This window comes from Penicillium maclennaniae (genome assembly GCF_028827695.1).
Source record: "Penicillium maclennaniae strain IBT 15551 chromosome Unknown utg000005l:1.0-2652337.0:1.0-2654196.0, whole genome shotgun sequence".
NCBI lineage: Eukaryota > Fungi > Ascomycota > Eurotiomycetes > Eurotiales > Aspergillaceae > Penicillium > Penicillium maclennaniae.
In genome coordinates this window covers 145,624-159,519 of record NW_026623217.1, presented here as the reverse complement: position 1 = coordinate 159,519, position 13,896 = coordinate 145,624, and the positions used below count along the sequence as shown (strand labels likewise).

Here is a 13,896-nt window from a genome sequence, read left to right as displayed (position 1 = left end):
CGATAAACGATGCCAACTACCTGATGCCATGATGTTCAGTCTGTGGAGTCATCCACCGACTCAGCCAATCTCGCGCATAGCAATTCAGAATACCGTCCTCAATAATTCTCAAGCGATCGTTGCGTAAGGTGACGCTATCTCTTTCCGCCTTGGCCGTGGCAAACACTTTCGGCCCAAGCCGCACACCCGATGACTTTCCTCCATACATCGCCTCGTAATGTCCGATCAACTTCACAGCCGGATTGACATATTCCTCTCCACGAAGCTCACTCTCACGTAGCATGTCCAACCATTTCTCCATGGATACGGTCTCAAATTGGAATCCACTTCGGGACAAGGACTCTAGCATTGCGGACCACGAGAACTCACGCGAGTTACACACGTTGTAAATAGAATCATCTGCGCTGGTTTCGGTGGAACGGGACGTGTCACCCTCCGTACTTTTCTCACCTGGGGCCGAGCAAGTCTTCGTCAGCTCGATTATCGTCGATGCAACTTTGTCGACGGGGAGCCAGGAACATGGCTGGTCCATTTCCGGTAGTGCTTTCAACGTCAATGCTGACCGTATCAGCAATGGTAAAGCTTCGCTGTCGTTCCACAGACCCTTTTTTGAGTGGCCCGATACTTGTCCAATTCGGAGTGAGAAGGCTCTGGCTCCTGATGCGCGTGCGACGCTGACTATGTGCTCGCCGATCAATTTGGATTGTCCATAACCCATATATGCGCTGTCGAGGCATATGGGGCCTTCTGGAATTTCAGTCAAAGGGGATGCTAGGGCTGTTGAGATTGAGGAACAGAAGACCAATGTGGCGGGCTCAGGTCGTTGTACGGACAGCGAAAATTGGATGAGATTGTGGAGTCCTCGGATATGTGGCTCGAATTGGGCGAGCGCAAGATTAAAGTTGACCGGCCATGCTGCATGGATAATCTGTGTCACAGATTCTTTCATGGAGCGTATCAAGAGTTCGTCACCAAGACCAAACTCGGGCTCATCAAGGCTGCTATTCAGCGCGACGATCCTGGCAGCTTGCTCTGCAGTGATAAAGAGATCTTTTTCGATCAGACTGCGGATAATGGCCTCTAGCGGAGCTGTTCTCCGTGTCAGGCAGAACACAGTTGTAATGGAAGCATCGTTGAGCAGCTCGTATAGAGTGTGGGCGCCGATTGAACCGGTTGCTCCAGTCAAGATCTGGGATACGTTAGTTCGACTTGGTGGAGTGGAGAGAACACGGTTCACCTACCACGGAACATGTAGTTGTATCAACTTCCGATCGAGGGATGTGTCGTTGGTACGAAGAATATTTCTGTATTAGATTCTTCACAAAGTCTGCGTCGGTGTCTTTCGACACCACACTTTCCCCATTTTGTATAGCGCAAATATGCTTTGCCAGGCGCAAGACATTGCCAGTCTCGTAAACCACATTTTGAGGGAGTGCATCTTGATCAAAGGAGAAATTCTGGAGAATTAGTCGTCGGAGATGGATGGCCTTGAGGCTATCGATACCTTCAGCGAAGAAATCGGCTTCCACGCCAGAAAGGGAAACTCCGAGACTCCCTCGACAGAAGTCCATGAGACGAGATTGTGTTCCTGTAAGATCAAGACGGAGGTCGCCCACCACTTGCTCTGCATTTTTGTAGATACTTTCGATGACCTCTGCATATTGTAGATATACCTGCGCCCGAATCATGGAGCCCTTGTCGGTTCGAGGAAATTTGGAAGCAAAAGGCAAGACTGCAATCATGTCTCGAGAGATTTGAGAAAAACGCTCAGCGCGAGCATTCGCACCCTCAATAGTTGGCCAGATTGTATCAATATATTGATCGTTTGAGATGTTCGCATCGCCAGCTTCTTGGGATTGGAAGATCAATAGACCAGGTACGGCCTTTCCGAGCCCGAAAATCACCGCCTCGTGAATCAGAACATCTTGCTTGATATACCCCTCAATGGGCAGTGGAAGAACCTTCTCTCCATTCACAAGCGTAATGCGATCGTCCAACCGAGAGGCATACTTCCATCGATCTGGAATTGTTGGATGAGGAGTGAACACGTCCTTGGAATGGAATGAGCCTGGTGGCTCGTCCGAGTTGGATGTTGTCAATGCGGGGTGCCCTTTGAGATAGACGCACTCATACAGGGAGTCACCAATCGGCTTCATCCAAATGTACTGTCGAATGTTGTCGAAAAATCGTAGATAATTCCAGCATGGGTCGTCTGGAGGTCTAGAGATGGATTCGGCGACCAAACCCGCCTCGGTACTATGTGTCCAGTATCAGCTTTGAATTTCATTATGATCAATCATCTCAAACTCACAGGCCAAATGATCCTCCGAAGGGAATACCATCGCTCACCAGACGATCTCCCAACTCATCTGGACATGGTGCACCCCCGTAAGTGACCAACTTACACCCCCGCAGTGCTGCAATACCACGGGGGTTGTCCACCAGCAATTGCAGCATATATGGAACGGCAGCTACAGATTCAGGCCGAGCAGCCTCCAAAACAGAGACCACCGAATCTGCTGTCAGTGGCAAAGCGGCGTTCCACATATATGCCGTCTTCCTCATCCAAATCGCCTGCAATGCCGTGGAAAGTCCGTGAAGATGGTACCAAGGGAGGGGATTGAAGGAAGTCATTCCAGGTCCCCGAAGAGGGTGGGTCATCAACGCTCGGTGGGTGAGATAGAGAGGTTTGGGTGTACCGGTGGAGCCAGACGAATGAAGAATCAACGCAATTCTGTTTCTTAGTGCCTCAGAGTGGCGATTTCGACGAAGAATCAAGATCGAGGATTCTGTGTTGCTAAAGGAGGCGTTTGGCATCGGACGACAGCTCACAAGTTTTCGTTGCAAAATTCCACCCATAGTGGAGCGGATGTCGCCAGTATTGCCGTAGAGGACGGTGTCGCAGTTTACAGTGTCCAGTAATGATACACAAGCTTCCGCGGATAGTCTTGGGGATAACATCATGATTGTATATCCTAATCGGCTCAGTGCGAAGAATGTGATCACCATGTGCAGATCAGATGGGGTCAAGAGTGCCACTATACACCCTTCATCTTTGGCCTGAGTAATTATCGTTAGTGAATTACGATGGTTTTGAACAATGCATATGACTACCCACCGGCTCATATCCCTTCTTCATCAACACTGTGACCGCCTGGTTGATCATCTCATCCAGTTCTTGTCCCGTGTAATATGTGTAAGACGCCGCGTCTTTCTCAGAATTCGGATAAGCCAAGATAGGATCTTGCACTGAATCTGAGGCTCGAAGACGAATTATGTCATCGAGGAAATGAAGTTGTCCAAACTTCTTCACCAAAGGGTCGGCTGTGCTGGATGAAGCAGCTGGGGCAATCTGGTCCCCCCGTTGGATGGCCATGATGTGCTATGGCCTTGGACTGCGAGATGAGGAACACAAGAGCCTGTACTGGTGTGGCGGAAACAGTCAGTGATATTTATTAGGTTCTTTTGGCTATTGCTACCTTATCCTCAACTCGGCTTGAAAGTGGCACATCTACCGACTGCATTCGGGATGGGCGGGAACGTGCTCGGATTCCGGTTGTAGGTAAAACTTTCCGTCTCTAAATTCGTTTTTGCTGTATTGTATTGAGCCAAGTTTCGGGACATCCTCATCTGTTGAACAGCCTGGCCGCAAGTATCCAGCAGACTCTGGAGGTCACGGGAGGAGGTATACTCCTAGCTGTGCTCCGGCGCTGCAAAAAAAGCCACACGCAGGAATCCACTACAGAATCTTTCCGAAACACACAGCCGTCTTGGTCACAATCAAAATAATGCTGCGAATTGATCCCAAGAAAATTAATGTGAGCTCTGCGTGACTACTTGCCGGATGCGCGTGGAGCGTAGAAACGTTTACTCGCGCCATGCAGCATTATCCTGGGACTAACTTTCTTCTTTTATGCATCGCCCGGCTTATATCGGACCTGCCGGGGTGGGTTACACTGCGAGGGAACCCGATCTCCATCCCGGCTGGCACCAAAATACCGTGGAGACGAAGCCCAGGAAATCCTTGTCCTCATTTACAGCCACGGTGGCAATGAGCCGTGACTGCACTATATACCAAATCAACTCCGATTTCTAGACTCAACGTATCTCAACTGTCTGAAAGACAGATGCTTAGCCGATGTCTTAGATACCAATGCAGACAGCCCGATAGCAGCTTGAAATTGATGATGGCAAGCCCCTAGCCAAACGGCTTGATGCTGAAAACCGTGCTTTGGATGATTTGCGCTGCTTCCGTGAATGGGCCTACCGTAGCAGTTGGCTTGATCTTGTTACATGCGAAGACAACCATTCAAGCCGTCAAATTCCTGCGTTCGGAGAAGGCCGACAGTTCCCGGACCTAGGTCATTCTTGATGGATACTAGCTCTAGATCAGCCAGCCTCCTCCTTGCAAACACAGGACACAGAAAGGGATTCAATAGGCGATCGTCGGACTCTGGGAAGATTGTGACGTGAGTAAATCCAGTATGAGATTCAATACTGAACAATGCTTCCGACATAGTCGGCATGACCGAGAATAACGCGTGGAATATGAGATTGGCCGGTAGCGTGAAATCTCAGCCAGCCGGGCTGTGACCAAAGTACGAAGTGCCAAACATTTTGGGAACTCACCAACATTCTCATCTGCATTGTCCCGAGTCCGCGGAGGTCCACTCTTTGGGCCATCGGGGGCAAAAAGATACAGATCCGAGACATTGCAATGCTGCTCTGTTCCAAGGGTTCGTTGCTGGAAACGGCCCTGCAGAATCCCATCGGTGGAGTACATGGGTCGGATCGCCCCCTTTGTTTGACGGAATGAATCTCGACCCTCCGATTGGGACCAGATATGCCGATCCTTCCAACCTCGGTCAATGCTCGTCAACCCTAGTGGAGAAAAAGATGAACTAGATAGCATGGGATGGATTTCACAGAGCCCCACCCAATGGCACCGACCTGTCTAGAGACCCGAGAAAACAGAAGACGGCGGTAGAATGCCTTGAATAGTGGTATAGTTGTGAGTTTACGTGTCGCGCCGTTCTTCTAGAACGCGAAATAACTCTGCAGCATTCCGCGGATCTAAGACAATTCTTCCCCCTCGGGAAAGTTGGAACGCTTCCGGTGCGGCATGTAGTTGTAGAGCCCAAGTGTGAGGTTCTAGACTAGGAATCGACAGTGCCCCTGAAAGGGATACCTCCAAGGGTCAACCCTAAGATCGGGTGTAATCGATCTCCGGGAACGCATTCCTTGACAGGTTATTGGTTGGCGTTGAGGGTTTTCCACTCAAGTAGAAAGGAACGAGGGCCAATTTGTTCTAGAATTACGTAGACCATCGCCGCCGTTTTCCTTTACGCATTGGAAAGTGTATTAAAACTCAATTCAACAAGAATGCTAGACAGGAACCCAAGGGAACCATCCGATGCCAAATATAGAAAAAGAAAGTAGCAAATATCCTCCTTTCTAGATCCAGGTGCCTACTATATCAGATCGGACTTCTGAGTCTTCGTGTCTAATCTTTCGAGAAGACGCTGCCAGGAGTGGCGAGCTCGCGCGGCATGCTCATTTGGCACCGAGGGCTTGTTTTCGTGGCCGGTCCTAGAGAAGACTTCCATGCTCACATATCCTGTGTAGCCCAGACCATGGAGACAAGCATCCGCAACCTCACGTATGGGCAGATATCCGCCCCGCTCTTCCTCGCACGGGAACAGTCGCGCATTCCGTGACCAGGTTAAGAGCTTCGGCAACCCCGGTGCGTGGAGGAAGGGCGTCTGTGGGTCGACCCGCTCACCATCGGCCAGCTGGACCATCATGACCTTCTCCGGCGGGACTTCCTTGACGAGCCGAGCCAGCGACTTTGATAGATCCTGGTCTGCATGCAACGGCTGTCGTCCCGTCGGGCTAGTTGGATCAGCCCACACCCGAGCGGCGATGTTGAACGTGTCGAGACAGATGCCGAGATTCGGCCGATTTGCTCGCTTAACAATGTCCCAACACTCCTCCCACGTATTCACGTATGTGCCCCAGGCTAGGGCCTCATAGGCGATGCGTACGGGGAATGCGACATCGGCAGCCTCAGCAAGATCGGCCACGAGCCGGTCTCGATCATCGGTGATCTCGGAGGGGTCTAAAAAGGAGGAAGGAATGAGAATGAACAGGTTGTCGCCCAGTATTTGACACAGCTGCTTCCAGTGCTTCAGCTCATCAATCCGCTGGGCATGTTGCTCTAAATCAACAAGACCCTCGTAGTGTCGGAAGGGTTGCAGAGCCAATACAGGCAAGCCCCACTCATCACAGAGATCGCGAATGGCATGTGCTGCGTCGATCTCATATTCGCGAACAGTGCGGGCCGCGGAGCATTGACAGCTAAGACTTTTGGCGTACTGCGCTAGATCATCGTGGAAAAGCTCTAGTCCCCGCTGACCATTTCGTGCTGCAGCCTCAATTTTGGAGGGGAGGGAGTGGAGGTGTGCCGCGCCGAGGCTAACAGTAGCGATAGCGGGCTGCCAACGTAAGTCGGAGATCGACGTCGGGGGACTTGGTAGCGTTTGCATGATATCGAGCAATAGGAATAGCAGAAACCGTGGAGGAGAATGGCCGTCCCTACGTCTCCTTTCCCGTCTTCTTATATAAAGCGAACATGCAGCAAGAAGAATTTTGGTGCACCTGTTTCCGTAACGATCGAGAAGGGCCCAGGGGTGAGCAGATACGTCAAAGAAGTGGGTCGAGATCGTCGCAAATGGCCCAGATTCCAATCGAGTCCATCAGACCGCCAAGCCTCGTACAGCCCCGGGTCTAGCTGCTCCACTACACCATTCAGTGCAGCTAACGGATGTGGTAATCTTGAAGCTGAAGCTATGAAGCTGGTGCTGAGACGCTGTTTTCGGGCTGTTTGATTCCCACCGAAATAGCACTGCATGGCTAAAACGTAAAAATGAAATAGTGAGAAAGAGACGGAAACCGGCGTAATGCTCCGAACAAAAGTTACATGCTGTCGCAAGCAACTGAGTTCGGTTGGACGCGAGGGTATAAAGGGTCTCGTTCAACCAGCAGGAGAGCTTCCGTTACTCATGTTTGTGTTACACGTCGTAGAATCACCTCAATTCTCCCTTCATCATGACGGTCAAATCCCCATTGTACGCAATGATCAATCGGCTAGGTCAATTGGCACTGCAGGACGGCTCCGACCCGTCTGGCCAGACCCACTCCGACTTGCTTCGAATAATCGACCAGTTGAGGTTGGCCGTGGAAACCCCAACGGAATCCGTCTTGCGTTTGATCTATCAGGTAACCGTGTTTCACCAGATTCCTTTGTTTGACTGGTGACCTGACTGTACACAGCCTCCGCAAAATGCTGCACTTCGCGCGGTCATGGACCTGAATATCTTTCCTCTCCTGTTTGAGAAACAGTACCGAGAGGAGGGTATCTCGGCAGCACAAATTGAGAAGTCCACCGGCGCTGAGAAGGATCTTATCGGTAAGCTGTACTCGCGGTATAGGTTGGATTGGCCCGCGCTAAATCCATCCAGTCCGGTTAATGCGCGTCATGGTGTCTTTGGGCCTTTGCATCACCTTGGGACCCGAGATGTACCGAGCCAACGACAAGACTTTGGCTTTGACCCAGCCTGTTGGCCGCGACGGAGTCCCATGCATGTAGGTTGAATCTCGCTGTCTGGTGTCTGAACACATTTGCTAATTGAGCAGATACGACCTCACGGTCCCAACCCTGAGCAAACTGCCCGAGTACTTGCGAGTACACCAGTACGCCAATCCTCAGGAGTATGCGCACTCTCCGATGCAGTGGGCTGTTGGCCAGAGCCAGTTCGAATGGTTGGCCAGTAACAAGAAGCAGCAAACCCTATTCAACTCGTACATGGCGAGTCGTCGGCAGGGACGGCCGATGTGGTTTGATGTGTATCCGGTAGATCGCCTGATGGGGCATGCCGTACCCTGTGAGGACACAATATTCCTGGTAGACGTTGGCGGCAATCAGGGCCACGACTTGAGTATGTTCCGACAGAAGTACCGTCATCTTCCTGGAAAGCTGGTTCTGCAGGACTTGCCCGAAGTGCTGAACGGAGTGTCGGGTGGCGACGGTATCCAAGTAATGAGTTACAGCTTCATGGAGCCCCAACCTGTTCAGGGTGCTCGAGTGTACTATTTCCGCTCCATCTTCCACGATTGGCCTGATCGTATCTGTCAGCAGATTTTGTGCAACACGATGTCTGCGATGGCTCCGGATTACTCTCGAATCCTGATTGTCGACTTTGTCCTTCCAGACACTGATACTCCTGTCATGCAGGCGTCGATGGATATCCAGATGATGAGCATCGGCGCTGGTGTAGAGCGCTCGGAACACCAGTGGCGAGAATTATTGCACAGCGTCGGACTGGAAATTTCAGGAATATGGAGCCCGAGTCCCGGGCGGAGTCAGTGATTGAGGTGATTCCCATGAAACAGATTTGAGGCAAATTGGAGAGGTTTGAGAAATTAGGAGTTTAGGAGTCTAGGAGAATTGGCCTGTGGCAATTCCTAATCTACTTTTTGTCTATTTCATCTATGCTATTCTTAATCATAAACAACATTTCTCATCCAATAGTTTCAATCGTGACTCTCAACATCGAGTCTGCGATCTTTTCTGAATTATCAGCCTTTGAGCTGCTGCAACAACATCGTCTATGACATGGACTCTCCAGAAACACCAGCCCCGCTGATCGAATCGTTGTTGCAGAGCTTCCCGATCTCTCTCATTCTTCATCAGCCCGCCTGCCAGCACGAGTTCAGACTCTTCCGGTGCGATATAACTGCTGCATCGACGGTCAACCAGTCCGGAAAACGTGTCGACCAGACTTGAAACCTGAGTCTCCACGATAGTCATGGCAGTCTTGCTATCAGGTACCAATTTCAGTATTGTCTCGGCCACTCCAGCGATACGTGACTTGATACTTAGCGTACTCTGCTGAGAGAGGAGGCTGGACAGGAGGTCAGTGCTGCCATCCTCCGCGGCGTGGCACCCGATCTATTTGATGTTCGCATGCTCAAAGTCGTCCAGATCCTCACGAAGCCCAAATATCTTCTCTTCTAGGGCAACAAGCGTATGCTTGATGGTATCCAGGCCGATGGTGTAACCGCTGCCCTCGTCACCCAGAACGTGACTCCATCCGCCGCAGCGAGCGACGCGCAAGTGTTGATCCTCGTTGCGGGTGTATTGCATGGCTACGCTACCCGTACCTGCAATGAGAACCACCGCAGACGAGCCCTTCTTGGCCACAGCCAAAAGCAAGTCCACGTCGGTATTTAACCTGAAGTTGGCGGTGGTGTGACCGAGGCCAAAGATTTCTGCCAATTTCGGAGCTAACATTCCTTGTAGATCACCACGATCCTAACCGGCTGGTCCGATCCAGACAAATCGGAAGCTGGTCTTCAGATATCCTCGTCACTCAGGCTCTACTGGTCCTATGCCGTGCGGCAAATAATCTATCAATGCGTTCCTGACGGCTTGAACTAATGTAGCCGCCACTCCAATCCACGTGGCCAAGGGTATCATTTCTATTTCGGGCCTAGACTTCTTATCTCGTCAGAGGGTCTAAATACATTCAGATTGTAGAGTCCGCCATATCCGTGGCTCGCAAGCCCATCGGGGTTGGTGACTACTGCAGCACACTTGGTGCCTCCGCCATCAATACACAACATCAATCGCCCGGATATCTCAATATGCACTTGTTGCGTTGATGGCCGCGATATGTCATCTAGCGCAGTAGCAAGCACACAGCCAGCTGATTTGAGGAGTTCCTCGCAGGTCTTTACTGACTCACCCGTCTCGGCAACCAAACTTGCGAATTCGACACTGCGGTTGCTTGTAGACAGAAGTGGGTCCAACTTGGAAACTGTCATTGAGCCACACTTGGTGCTGAGTCGTCGCAGCGTATTGCGGGTTCGTTGTTCAAGCTTCAGGTTCGATGCCACCAAATCGACCCTTTAACCGAATGTTAGCACCAGCCATTTCTTCTCACTTAGCAGAGAGCCGTACTATATTGCCATATGTCTTGCCTGTCCGAATCATCAAGCCAGTACTCAGCATTTTCGATACTAGGTTGGTGGCCGTGCCGCCCTTCAGTCTTGTGCTTCCAGTTACAACTTCTGGCCCAGGAAGTGCTGCAATCAAAATTCCACGTTGCCCGAAAGTCCAATCGCTTAGAAAGCTGCGCAAACGACTCCAATAGTGCTGCAGCCCAGCCGCTTAGCAAACATGAGTCAACCGAGCACATATGGCATTCCCCCTGAAATCGCGATTCCGGTCACCCTGTCGAGCTTGGAGTCGAGAGCCGAACCGCTTCATCTCTTGCTCGCCGGCCTGCTCGTCATCTTTAGCACCCTCCTGGGCTTGTCGAATAGAGGTAAGCCACGGCCACTCCTGTCCACGATGCGGAGCCGAGTTACCAGACAGAGTTGCAAAGCTGCAGCGTGGTGCTATTCGGCCCCGCTCAACCTACCCCAGCACGCGAGTTGCAGCGGAGAAGTTTCTGGGGAAGAAACTCCAGAATTTATCAAATGTGAAGTCACGGCGCGGCGCTCCCCACTCTGCAACGATGCTATCGCGACAATTCGCCAGTCTTTGACTGATAGAGCAATGCCAATTGCTTGGTTGGACCTGATTGGGCTGGATTCACCCCAGATACCACAACGCGACGTCGGAATCCAGGGATCTGCGAGGGTTGCACACACACACATAACACAACCCCCGGACCGATCAATCTGTTTAGCGGATCGAGACACTCTGCTTTAACTTGCAAGTGTTCCCCGCGTCCCTGGTGTGTTGTCTTCGTCAGCCTAGCATTGACGTAGAATGATGGTGGAAAGAACGCAAATGCAGGTCTCGCCAGCGTGCGACAATGGTCAACCAGACGGCCAACAAAACAAACGGTCGACAATTCGTCAAATTTGGACTCACTCATGGTTCCAAATTCTCCTGATCAGTTTTATCTGCTTCTGCTGTCCTGGAGTGGGTTTTATGAGCTTCTTGCATATCGCAGTCAGAGTACTAACATTTGGTTTGCGTAGATGTACAACGCTCTCACTGGTCTGGGAGGTTCTGGCCAGGTCAACCAAACGGTCGCCGCAAATGCCAACGTCGCATTGCTCTCTGCAACGGCCGCGACTGCTCTGTTCGTCGTTGGGCCAATTTTTGACCGCGTTGGTCCGCGAGTGTGCCTTCTCCTGGGGGGTTGGAGCTATCCCTTGTATTCAGGAAGTCTCCTGTGTTTCAACGGTACGTATATTCGATAGCAAGTCTCTGAACCAAAAATTTGATTTTCTCTTATGACAGCCACTGCCAATGGCGCGTTCGTCATTGCCGCTGGTGCCATCCTGGGTATCGGCGCATCCTTCCTTTGGGTTGCGCAAGGTGCTATCATGACGACCTACGTGCCCGAGTCCCAGAAGGGCCGCGCCATCGCCATCTTTTGGATCATCTTCAACCTCGGTGGTGGTGTGGGGTCCCCTCGCAAGCTTTGGGAGCAATTTCCACTCGACCAGTGGAACGGTGTCGGATGGCACATATATTGCTTTGTTGATCATCATGGCCATTGGGTGGCTCTTGGGTGTTTTCATCTGTCCGCCGTCATACGTGCGAGTAGCCCAACTCGACATTCAGCCACAGTCTCAGAAGAACTGGCGCAAGACGTTGAGCCAGGCAGTGCGGACTATCACCAACTGGCGCGTGTTGTGTATGCTTCCGCTCTTCTTCTCGGCCAACGTGTTCTACTCGTACCAGCAGAATGTGGTCAACGGCATGACCTTCAATATCCGCACTCGCTCGCTCAACGGTGCGTTGTACTGGATGGCGCAGATGGTGGGAGGCCTCGTGATCGGTCTGATTCTCGACATGCCAGGACTCAACCGACGCATGCGTGCGCGTGTCGCCTGGTGTTTCCTCTTTGCTACAGGGATGGGCATTTGGGGCGGCGGATATGCCTTCCAGAAGTGGTTCGACCGTCGGTCGGCCATTGGCCTCAAGCAAGATATCGACTATACTGATAACAGGGTCTCAGTCGGCCCTATGTTTCTCTACATCTTCTACGGATGTTACGATGCATTTTGGCAATCCTTCTGCTACTGGCTCATGGGTGCCAGCTCCAACGACCCCGCCAAAGCAGCCGTCTTAGTCGGTGCATACAAGACCTTCCAATCGGCCGGTGGTGCTATGGCGTGGCGCATCAACGCGATTGGAAAGCCTGCTATGACGCAATTTGCCATGGATTGGGGTCTCTGTATGAGCGCGCTCGTGTTTGCGATCCCCGCCGTCCTGACCGTCACGCTAACCAGTGAGACTGAGCCGGACGCGGTCAAGGGCACCGAGATGCGTGAGTCCGATGAAAAAGCTCGAGTCGAAATGAAGGATTAACGGCAATCTGCGCCGCAACCTCCCTCATTCTCTGCAATCTGTTATTGTTTTTGAAAAAATTTCAATAAATTGAAGTAACCCAAGGACACAAAGGTCTAGCTCCTTCGTTGGTAGACATCCAGGAACATATGTACACAGTCACGCGACCCGCGGCACGTGGGGGATTTCAAGCCACGCATGTCTTGTAAACAGCAGTCGTCATCCACAACTTGGTGTATTGGCGGTGCAGCCATTCCATGTACGCGGGCATCGGGGCCGAGTTCGACTCCGACTTGCCCAGACCCTGGTAGAAGCAGCTCTTCAGCGTGAACTCGGCCACACCATCCTCTTGCTTGATCACCGCACCCATCTCGAAAAGGCCGTCGGAAGGTCGAACATCGCTAATTCGGGGAGAGTCACCACAGCGCACGACAATGCGGTCCTCGGTCTTCTCGAGAACCTGAAAGTGATCGGTGATGATGGTGCCGACCTCGTAGCTGCTCTTCAGGAGATCTTTGCGCTCCCAGAGCTGGTCGGCCGTCTCGGGACCCTGGTATTTACGAGCGAGAATGGCGCGCTGAGGGATGTAGCCTAGAATTGGGGTTTGTGTGGTCAAAATTTCGATCCGCGACCGGACGAGAGTTCGCCGAACTCACCCATGCCACCCCAGACACCGGCACAGAAGGCTTCGACCAGCTTGCCATTGTTCTCCCGTAGCTCGGGCTTAATCTTGTCGAGTGGGACGCGACGAACACACTTGTCATGAAGAGTCGGGTTGCTGTTGGGGTTGTACTTCTTGAAGAAGGGCGAGGAGAAGATTGGGTCCGTCATGTCCATGGGCTCGAAAACGTCATTGCGCGTGGCACCCCAGAAGACACCTGCGGAGGCGACCGTGCCGGCAGCAGAAATCTTCAGGAAGCGGCTGACGAGACCCATTGTGGGTGTCCCTGGGGCTGAAAAGGAAGGTGGTGTGAGGGGACGACAGGAATGCCAGTGGGAAGGTGGAGAGCAAGGAAAGCTCCATAGCTGCGGAACCCGTGGGATTCCCGGGACCTCTTAACGAGACAGTGACGGCCGAATTACTAGATATCTTTCCTCAACTTTCAACTCATCCATTAACTTCGTCTACTCTCTCCGAACCCTGTTTGTGCCTATGCTGACTGCTTATTCTGCCTTAACTTGAACAATGACTCCCGCATTCCTCTTCCGTGCTCTAATGCTATTTGACTGATGTCCTCTGTAGGCCAATTTACCCAATGAGATTAAATTCCATTTGTTATTTTGGTGTTTCGGGTTGTTATGACCGGAGAAAAGTACACTTTCGCCAATCTGAAACGTTTTGTTAATAATTATATGTATTGAATTTGCGAAGGCTTCTAACTTAGGGAGGTCTCGTAGTTGATCTCCTGGAGGAAGAGACACCACTATCGTAAGTTAAGAGCCCTATCTCTGAAATCCATGCTAACTCTTCGATCAGTAAGACGTAGGGTCTTCAACTATGATTTTATGTCTGTCAGTGATAC

General features: G+C 51.6%; 7 protein-coding genes across 7 annotated transcripts; 2 read left to right on the top strand and 5 right to left on the bottom strand.

Moving 5' to 3' along the window:
• Nucleotides 1-16: 16 nt before the first annotated feature.
• Nucleotides 17-3,376, bottom strand: N7477_005292 (uncharacterized protein; the record flags this gene model as incomplete). Its single annotated transcript, XM_056966955.1, has 4 exons — nt 17-1,189; nt 1,242-2,256; nt 2,312-3,060; nt 3,119-3,376. 4 exons carry the CDS (start codon nt 3,374-3,376, stop codon nt 17-19), a joined length of 3,195 nt encoding a protein of 1,064 aa, XP_056821709.1.
• Nucleotides 3,377-5,471: 2,095 nt separating this feature from the next.
• N7477_005291 (sugar phosphate isomerase/epimerase family protein) lies at nt 5,472-6,545 on the bottom strand (the record flags this gene model as incomplete). Its single annotated transcript, XM_056966954.1, has 1 exon — nt 5,472-6,545. One exon carries the CDS (start codon nt 6,543-6,545, stop codon nt 5,472-5,474), a length of 1,074 nt encoding a protein of 357 aa, XP_056821708.1.
• Nucleotides 6,546-7,107: 562 nt separating this feature from the next.
• On the top strand, nt 7,108-8,428 carry N7477_005290 (uncharacterized protein; the record flags this gene model as incomplete). The annotated part of the gene is made up of 4 exons (XM_056966953.1): nt 7,108-7,278; nt 7,333-7,468; nt 7,521-7,644; nt 7,696-8,428. 4 exons carry the CDS (start codon nt 7,108-7,110, stop codon nt 8,426-8,428), a joined length of 1,164 nt encoding a protein of 387 aa, XP_056821707.1.
• A 177-nt stretch (nt 8,429-8,605) lies between these two features.
• Nucleotides 8,606-8,988, bottom strand: N7477_005289 (uncharacterized protein; the record flags this gene model as incomplete). The annotated part of the gene is given in 2 exon segments (XM_056966952.1): nt 8,606-8,929; nt 8,947-8,988. The coding sequence occupies 2 exon segments, from the start codon at nt 8,986-8,988 to the stop codon at nt 8,606-8,608; spliced, it is 366 nt and encodes a 121-aa protein (XP_056821706.1).
• A 22-nt stretch (nt 8,989-9,010) lies between these two features.
• Nucleotides 9,011-10,072, bottom strand: N7477_005288 (putative glucokinase regulator family protein; the record flags this gene model as incomplete). The annotated part of the gene is made up of 3 exons (XM_056966951.1): nt 9,011-9,373; nt 9,586-9,967; nt 10,005-10,072. 3 exons carry the CDS (start codon nt 10,070-10,072, stop codon nt 9,011-9,013), a joined length of 813 nt encoding a protein of 270 aa, XP_056821705.1.
• Nucleotides 10,073-10,837: 765 nt separating this feature from the next.
• On the top strand, nt 10,838-12,394 carry N7477_005287 (putative MFS transporter; the record flags this gene model as incomplete). The annotated part of the gene is made up of 4 exons (XM_056966950.1): nt 10,838-10,993; nt 11,053-11,260; nt 11,318-11,486; nt 11,527-12,394. 4 exons carry the CDS (start codon nt 10,838-10,840, stop codon nt 12,392-12,394), a joined length of 1,401 nt encoding a protein of 466 aa, XP_056821704.1.
• A 166-nt stretch (nt 12,395-12,560) lies between these two features.
• Nucleotides 12,561-13,309, bottom strand: N7477_005286 (uncharacterized protein; the record flags this gene model as incomplete). The annotated part of the gene is made up of 2 exons (XM_056966949.1): nt 12,561-12,964; nt 13,030-13,309. 2 exons carry the CDS (start codon nt 13,307-13,309, stop codon nt 12,561-12,563), a joined length of 684 nt encoding a protein of 227 aa, XP_056821703.1.
• Between the last annotated feature and the right edge of the window lie 587 nt (nt 13,310-13,896).